Genomic DNA, 9,415 nt, shown 5'->3' on the forward strand with positions numbered 1-9,415 from the left:
GTTCCACTCAGAACAGGCCTTGCCATAGTAAACGAAAGGAGTTGAGTGCACATGCTCAGCTTCATATCCAGAGGTTGGGAAATAGACATATGAGTGCTGCCAGCATTGCTGCAGAGGTTGAAGGGGTGGGGGGGGGGGGGGTCAGCCTGTCAGTGCTCAGACCATACTCCGCACACTGCATCAAATTGGTCTGCATGGCTGTCGTCCCAGAAGGAAGCCTCTTCTAAAGATGATGCACAAGAAAGTCTGCAAACAGTTTGCTGAAGACAAGCAGACTAAGGACATGGATTACTGGAACCTTGTCCTGTGGTCTGATGAGACCAAAATACACTTATTTGTCTCAGATGGTAAATAATAATAATAATAATAATAAAAAGCAAATGTGAAATTTCCCATCACTGTTGTTGCCCAGTGTCTCCCCATTATTGCCCCCCCCCCAACCCCCACCCAAAGTGCCTTGATGCACATTTTACATTAAGTGGTTCTATCTGCTCACTTACCCCTGGAGGATCTCAGTCTCCTAGAGTTATACATTTTTTTTATGAATTCCATGGTGTCTAAGAAGATCCCCTTTCTGAATGAAACATTTCCCGCACTCTAAACATGAGAAGGGGCATTCACCTGTGTGACTTTTCTGATGTCTACTAAGTTGTCCTTTCTGAGTAAAACATTTCCCGCACTCTAAACAGGAATATGGACGCTCCCCCGTGTGAATTCTCTCATGCATCAGAAGGTCCCCTTTCTGAATGAAACACTTCCTACACTCTTTACATGAATAAGGACGCTCGCCTGTGTGAATTCTCTGGTGTATAAGAAGTTTTGCTTTCACGCGGAAACATTTCCCGCACTCTGAACAGATAAAAGGACGCTCACCTGTGTGAATTCTCTGGTGTACAAGGAGATGTGTTTTATGTATGAAATCTTTCCCGCACTCTAAGCATGAATAGGGACGCTCACCGGTGTGACTTCTCTGGTGTCTAAGAAGGTCCTCTTTCTGAAGAAAAGATTTTCCGCACTCTAAACATGGGAAAAGCTGCTCGTCTGTGTGACTTTTCTGGTGTGCAGCAAGTTTCGCTTTCTGGGTGAAACTTTTCCTGCACTCTGAGCATGAGAAAGGACGCTCACCAGTGTGAATTCTCTGGTGCATATCAAGGTCCCCTTTCTGAGTGAAGCTTTTCCCACACTCTGCACATGAAAAAGGACGCTCACCTGTGTGAATTCTGTTGTGCATTAAAAGATTCCCTTTCTCAGTGAAACATTTCCCGCACTCAGAACAGGAAAAAAGATGCTCATCCTTGTGGATTATAAAAATACATAAAAAAATTGCAACTTAAAAAAAGTCCACTTTTTCATATATTTCAGCAGCGCATGCACACTTTTTTTAAAAAAGTGAGTTAATTAAAATTCTGATCAGTGTCCAGAAAAGAAGGTGCTTGTTCTATCCATTCTTTATTGTGATTAAGATGCAGCTTCCACCATGTATTCACCACTTGTGGGACACAAACGATCCCCTTTGGGGATGCACTCACCGAACAACCAAGATCAAAGAGCCTTTAAACTGCCATTCCACAATCCTTCTTTGGCCACTAGATGTCTCCCTTATTGGAATTCGGTTTTCTCATATAAAAGAGCAAAAATGTCCAAACATAGCGTGATATTGTTTAACACTATTTATTATATAAGAAAACCCAACATATACATGCGTACCAAAATAAAAAGATGTACAAGCATTGAAAAAGTACTGTGCCTTATCTCACTGGTTCAGTTGCGCTCGAGGAGGAACAAACGTTTTTGCTGTGTACCGCAGAAGCTTCACTTCCGCCTTTCCTTAGCTCGCTGGAACGCAGGGATTGAGACGCACTCGTCACTTCCGGTATGGTTACGCCCTCACGCGTTTCGTCATATCCGACTTCATCTGAGGGCGTAACCTACAATACCGGAAGTGTTCTTTTATCGACGTCATGGACCAATCAATATCCATTACTGCATGATGTACGGGGCGCTGCACCAATCACTGATTCTGCCCACAAAATAATCCACATTTAGAGCAGCTGTGATCTGTGCAGACGAACCCCAAATGCAGAGATCTTTATGAACAGTATGCGCAATGTTCCATAATATTAATACCAATAATTACATAACTATAAACCAGTTTATGAGGTATTCGTTATAGAGAAAACGACTATAATTATGAAACGATCGCATATAACTATGAGTACATAAGTTGAACCTGATCGGCCGATACGATCGTTCATATTATGCATAGTTAAAATTACTAAATGATCGTTTTAAAATTGAGTACTATATGAAATGTGTTCAAGAACGATCCATCATAACCATGTAACGATCACACTTGGTCATGAATAAAACGTGATCGGCCGATCCGATCGTGCATATTATACACAGTAAAAATAACTAAATGATTATTTAAAAATTGAGAACTATAAAATACGAAGTATAAAATATCGAAAATGGACTACTCATATAAGTTAAAAAATAGAGTAATTATTACATATGGGACTACAAATAAATTAAATAGGACTGTGTTTTCCTAAAGACATCTAAAAATTATATATATAAAAAAATATATAAATAAGAAAACACTTTATGATTAATAGACGGATCAAATACCCTATTTAAAAATTCAAAAAAGCTGTTTGAAATAAAAAATTCTAAACATTTTTTTTTAAAAGATTTCTTTCAAACAATATTTAAAGGAACCATAATACCAATAACCATAATTCAAATTAAAATAGGCCTAATCGCCTAGAGTGCCACTCATATGAAACAATCCTCTATAAAATTCGAATCAGTGGCAGGCTCTATGTGTGACCTTAAGTGTCGCTTATAAAGCAATTTATGTCAAGTTCTATATTTAAGCCTTTAGGGCTGAGGACATCAGCAGAATATATCCAATAAGTTTCTCGTTTTGACAATTCCTGTACTAAATTCATGCCTCTCCAGTGTGGTTTTAATTGTTCTACTCCCCAAAATCGCAGACCCGTGGCGTCTCTATTGTGTTTGAGCTTGAAATGTAGTGACACATTGTGGTCTTTATATCCAATTTTTATATTGTGTATATGTTCGGCTATTCTTACTCGCAATTTTCTTTTTGTTCTACCGATATACATTAGACCACATGGACATGTTAAAGCGTATACCACGTGTGTACTATTGCACGTAATAAATTGTTTAATTGGGAAGCTAGAATTATTTGATGGTGAGCAAAAGTTTTCTAAAGATCTGATAGGACTTGCTACTTCACGGCACGCCTTACATCTGCGACAAGCGAAAAAAACGTTTCTCTCCCAAAAAGTGGGAGGGGGTTTTGGGGGGTTGATGACCTTTTTTACGATTTTATCACCAAAATTTGAAGCTTTTCTATAGATAAACTGAGGTAGGGTGGGTAATTCAGAATTCAATTTTTTATCAAGCATCAGAACATGCCAATGACGTTTGAAGATGTTTTCTACATCTTTATATTGTGAATGAAAGTTGGAAATAAATCCCCATTCTCGATCACGTTTTATTTCAACAATCATTTCTTGATCTGCACTTAATTCTTCCTCTCTTTTGTCTTTTAGACATAATGCTCTAGATGTATTCCCCACATCTCTGATTGTTTTCTGCAATTCCTGATAGTCATATCCTTTCGAGGAAAACCTTTTTGCTAAAATATTGGCTTGCTCGATGTAATTGTCAAATTCTGAACAATTTCTTCGTACCCGAGTCATTTGTCCTTTTGGAATATTACGTAGCCACTGGGGGTGGTGGCCACTAGAGATGAGTAGATAACTATTTCGATCAGTATTTTTAAAAAATACCTTGGTTTCCAATTTATCATTTTTTCTATAAACTGTCACATCTAGAAAATTTATCTCTTTCTTATTCCACTCCGAGGATAGACTAATGTTCCGGTCATTATTATTCAGTTTATTAATGAATAGATTTAATTGTTCTTCATTTCCCTCCCACATCAGAAACACGTCATCAATGAATCTTTTATAAAAAATTAATTCAGAAGGAGGGTCACTAAAAATCACTCTGTCCTCCCATTCCGCCATAAAAAGATTGGCTATGCTGGGTGCAAATTTTGCACCCATTGCCACACCTCTTTTCTGCAAGTAAAATGTCCCATCATACCAAAAGTAGTTATGGCCTAGACAAAAGTCCAGCGCATCTCTTAAAAAAACTTTTTGGTTGTGGGGGAGATTCTCTCTTTCACTGAGTGCCCAGTTTAGTGCTAAAAGAGCATCGTCATGCTGAATGATCGAATAAAGTGATGCCACATCTGATGTTACCATTAAGACTTCCCTTTTCTCTTTCAAATCTACTTTTTGTAGAAAGTTTAGAAAACTTTTTGTGTCCCTCAAATATGATCTCGTGTTTATCACACTTTTTTGTAAAAAAGTATCCAAGTATTGGCCCAGTCTTGATGAAACTGAACCAATACTGTTTACAATGGGTCTAGCTGGTGGATTTTTGGGGTCCTTATGTATTTTGGGCAGGGTATACAGTGTAGGTATCCTATTGCTCAAAGGAAGAAGATACCTTTCCTCCTTATTCATGAGCACGTTCATTCCTACCTTAGATTTCACCAATTTTTCCAACTGTTTTTGATATATTCGTGTTGGATCTGATTCCAATTTTGCATACGTTTAGTTATCAGATAGCATCTCTATAATCTGACAATGGTAGAATTCTTTCGTAAGAATGACCACACCGCCTCCTTTGTCCGCTGGGCGGATAATAATGTCTTTCCGTTTTTCCAACATTTCGATACCATCATTAATGTGCCTATATTGTGGTAATTTTATAGGCTTTAACATTTCTAGATCTTTTAAAACCAGACCTTTAAAAATCTCTTTCCTGACAGACTCCATGGCAGCAACGTGTGGGTTAAGTCCCGCCTCCACTACCCTATAGGACACTACTCCCATAAATCTTTGCTCCCTGCCCATGGCCGTGTTCTTTTTTTGTCCTCCTCCGTAGGACCCATTACGGTCTTTCTACCTGAAGATTGCTCCCACATGATTCCGTCGTTGGTTTGGCCGAAAAGCGACTGTGGATGAAGTTGTCGCATATCTCCGTTAAGCCCTAGCTACTAGCGGGGTATGGAGTGGGCAGTTGGATATAAGCGCTGGAGGAAAGCCAGGAGCCTAGCCACTGGCAGGCAGGCTGCGCATTTGGTCGGATAGCCCAGCTAAATAGCAGGTGACCTATTGTGCCCTAAGAAGTCCGGTATGTATTGTGCTTACCTTCGGCCTGGAGACGTTCGTGTGGGAGCGGTAAGATTGTTCCTCTTTTTTCATGGCAGCAGTTTGTGTTTGTTCTTTGCCTTCTTCCCTTCTTTTCTGTTCGTTTTTTCCTGTGTATAGGTATATGGGTTTAGACATTGCGGTCGGATTAGCCTGCGTTCCAGCCGTCGCTCACTTCCTGGTTTTCGTTAATACGTTCGTTCTGCGCATGCGCGAGTACGACTCAGGATCGAGGCTTGGTTCGCGCATGCGCGATAGCGGCAAAGTGACGCTATTCGCGCATGCGCGGTAGCGGCGCACGGGACGTGGTGATGACGTCATTAAGGCGCCTTATTTAAACATGGGATATAGCCTGCAAGCCTTGGGAATGCTTGCAGGTTATTTCGTGACTTCCCCTTGTCCAGGTTCTCTGCTGTGGAGGTAGGTGGCCTTCTGGGAAGATGGGGGTGGGCATGTGTGTGTGTTTATAGCATCCTCAGCCTTACTTATATGTCTTTGCAGCAGTTATGGAGACCCTTAGAGATACGGATTCACCTCCGCCTGTATGTGGCCAGCCCTCTCATAATAGGTACTGTCTGGGGGGGAAGTAAGGGGGGGGGGGAGGGGTCCGGTATTAGTCAGTCTGTTATCTTTCCTTATCTGTATGTCTCTTCTATCTCTGTCTTAGCCCATCTAGATCAGAACAGCAACGCAGCTCAACGCACAGAGGAAGCGATTCTTCTAAATCTTACCACCGGCACTCATATTCCAAGTCTAAGCATCACGGCTCACCCTCTAGATCTGGGCGCCGTAGCGAGGATCGATCTCGCTCCTCCAGGGCTCATTCCAGCCACTCAGTTATCAACTCTTGCTGGGGATGCAGATCACAAGTTCCCATTGGAAAATCCCTGTGTGACCTCTGCTTTTCCAAAGCCTCTAGTGAGAGAGGGGGTACGGACCAGCAACTAAGATCCCTTGTGGAAAAAGTGGTGAAGGAGTCCCTCAAGGGGATCGGGGCCAATCAGACCCCTGTGCCTCAATCAGAGTCACCTCAGTCACCAGTCAGGGAGTCACATGCTCAAGAGCTCTGGGAATCCTCTTTAACCAGCCATCATTCAGCTGCTGCTTCAGACAGTGAATCTGAGGAAGATAGTCCCTGTGTGGGTTTTGATTTTGCTTTACTTTCCCCCTTGGTGAAGGCCATCAGAGAGGCTTTGAACTGGGAAGATGAGGTGGCTAATCCTTCCAAGCAAAGGAAGTATTTTAAGCAACTTAAAAGGGAGCGTCTTAACTTTCCATTTCTGTCTGAACTTGGTGAGGTCATCACGGATGAATGGAGTAAAGTGGAGAAAAAGAATAGTATGCTCTCAAAAGTCCTAAGGTTATATCCCTTTAAGGAGGATGCTTTAGATAGACGGATTGATTCCGATTTAAAGAGAGTCTACCTCACTGCCGGTATGGCATGCAAGCCAGCATTGGCTTTAGCGGCAATGTCCAAAGCCATGGAAGTCTGGACGGACGGTGTGGATGATACCCTCAGAAACATTTCGGAGGAAGTCGCTAAAAGTTCTCCTATTCAGGAGTTACGGCTTGCTTCGGCTTTTCTGGGGGAGGCTTCGATTGACATCATCCGCCTAGTGTCCCGGGTTATGCTTTCGGCTGTAACCGCAAAGCGGGTCCTATGGCTCCGTCCCTGGCTGGCTGATCCAGCTTCAAAACAGGTGTGGTGCCGTATCCCTTTCGAAGGTTCTTCCCTTTTTGGGAATAAATTGGATAGCGCCATATCCCGGGCCACTGGTGGTAAATCGGGGTTTCTTCCTCAGGACAGACGTCTAAAAAGCCAGAAGAGATTTTTTCCTAAAAAACAGTATCAAGAGCAAGCCAGGGAGGCCCGTAGCTATAGATTGGGTCGGGAATATTCTAGATCATGGAAATCAAGGCAGTCATCCTTCAAGAAATCTGCCAAGAGCAGTGCGACAGGAGAGAGGGAACCAACCAAATCTTTTTGAGATTGGGCCCGCTCAGATAGGCCAGGTGGGGGCTCGTCTTCTACATTTTCGGCATGTCTGGGCAGCCTCAATCAAGGACTTCTGGACCGTCAGAACGGTCTCTTCAGGCCATTCTTGGACCTTCAGCAGGTCCCCAAGACTAAAGTTTGTTCCCACCTCCCTTCCAGCCTCAGAAGAAAAAAGGCAGATCTTGTTGGCCTACGTGAAATCTTTATTGGCTCAAGGCGCTGCCGTACCCGTGCCAGACGATCAACGAGGGAGAGGAATTTATTCTCCTCTTTTTATGGTCCAAAAGAAAAACGGTTCTTGGAGACCAGTCATAGACCTTACACATCTGAATCATTTTATCAGAAAGGAAAGGTTCAAGATGGAAACCTTGTCGACAATACAACAGTCAGTCCAGTCAGGCGACTGGATGATTTCAATAGATCTAAAGGACGCGTACTTTCATGTCCCTGTGGCAGAAGATTTTCAGCAGTTTCTGCGATTTTCAGTAGGAAAACTACATCTCCAGTTCGTTTGTCTCCCGTTCGGACTTTCAACATCCCCCCGAGTGTTTTCAAAAGTGTTGTTGGCCGTAGTGGCTCTATTGAGAACCAAGGGAATTCGTCTTCACCACTATTTAGACGATCTTCTGCTGCTAGCCCAGGACAGAGACCGTCTGTTAGTGCACAAGGAGCAGGTCATCTCCACTCTTCAAGAATTCGGTTGGATCCTGAATCTAGAAAAGAGTCAGTTAATTCCTTCCCAGTCTCTGGTATTCCTAGGCGCACTCTTCAACACAGTGAGGGGTACCATCTCATTACCCGAGGAGAAAGTAGTGGTAATTCGGGACAGAATCCGTCCGGCCCTCTCAGCCTCCCATCTTCCGGCTCTTCAGTGCTTGAGAATTATTGGCACCATGGTGGCAACGATTCCGATGGTGAAGTGGGCCCAATGGAAGATGAGACCGTTTCAAAAAGGTTTTCTTCACCAATGGCTAGGCGACAAGACTCAACCTATCCGGATCACATCTTCAATGAGAATCTCTCTGCCCTGGTGGCTTCAGAAGGTGAACCTATTCAATTGTCATTCCATTCTCCCCATCTCGTGGATAACAATAACTTTGGATGCCAGCAACAGGGGCTGGGGCGCCCACTGTTTGTCGGAAGTAGCACAAGGCACCTGGGACTTCCCTTCCAGGGGGACGGTGTCGAATATTCTAGAATTGAGGGCAGCCTTTCAGGCACTCCTGGCCTTTCATCATCTGGTCTCAGGAACCTCGGTCCTACTCAGACTAGACAACACAACAGCAGTGGCATATATAAGGAGACAAGGAGGTACTCGGAGTCTCTCCCTTCTTCAGGAGGTAGAGCCAATCATGTCTTGGGCTCAGAAGAACCTGGTCAACATTACAGCAGCTTATGTTCCAGGAACACAGAATGTCCAGGCGGACTTTCTGTCTCGAGTCATTCTGGACAACAACGAATGGTCCCTTCACGTAGAAGTTTTCAGGTGGATTCTAACATTGTGGTTCGTCCCAGAGGTCGACCTATTTGCCTCCCCTTGCAACAAGAAACTGGCAAGATACTATTCCAGGTTTCGGGATCCTCAGGCCTACGGAGTGGATGCTCTGACGGATCGATGGTGGTTCAACAAAGCCTACGCCTTTCCTCCAACTCCTATTATTCTACAGTTCCTGCGGAGACTCAAATCAGAAGCAGTAGAGGTGATAGCTGTAATACCTTATTGGCCCAACAGGCCATGGTTTCCGCTTCTAATGCTCCTCAGTGTCAGGGATCCGATTCCCTTACCTCTCAGATCCGATCTTCTGTCCCAGGGCTCGAAGCTCCATCCCTGCCCGGCCCATCTATGTCTGAGGGTCTGGTTTTTGAGAGGGGAAGGTTAGAGGCTCTGGGTTGTCCAAAGGAGGCCATCCCTACTCTCATGAGTGCTAGAAGGAAAAGTACCAACCAGGTGTATGAGAGGATTTGGTCTAGATTCACAAATCACTTATCTTCCAGGTCTTGCTCCAATGGTAATTTGACGGTTCAGGATGTTCTGAGTTTCTTACAGTCCGGACTAGACATTCCCCTATCTGTCAGCGCTCTTCGTGTGCAAGTCTCGGCAATTTCAGCCTTTTCTGGAGTATCTTGGGCTAAACATCCTTTGGTTCAGCAATTTTTTAAA

At 43.5% G+C, this 9,415-nt stretch overlaps 1 protein-coding gene across 1 annotated transcript; it reads right to left on the reverse strand.

The window, feature by feature from the left end:
- Window positions 1–458: 458 nt before the first annotated feature.
- On the reverse strand, window positions 459–1,367 carry LOC143956363 (uncharacterized). Its single transcript, XM_077466582.1, has one exon. The coding sequence runs from the start codon at window positions 1,229–1,231 to the stop codon at window positions 527–529; it is 705 nt and encodes a 234-aa protein (XP_077322708.1). The 5' UTR covers window positions 1,232–1,367; the 3' UTR covers window positions 459–526.
- Window positions 1,368–9,415: the final 8,048 nt, after the last annotated feature.

Source organism: Lithobates pipiens, unplaced genomic scaffold (assembly GCF_037356315.1).
Source record: "Lithobates pipiens isolate NorthernLeopardFrog02 unplaced genomic scaffold, aLitPip1_a1.2 Scaffold_35, whole genome shotgun sequence".
Lineage (NCBI taxonomy): Eukaryota > Metazoa > Chordata > Amphibia > Anura > Ranidae > Lithobates > Lithobates pipiens.

What these genes read in the sequence shown, in the direction of transcription:
- LOC143956363 (XM_077466582.1), bottom strand. Translation starts at nt 1,231, where the DNA reads ATGCACAACAGAATTCACACAGGTGAGCGTCCTTTTTCATGTGCAGAG.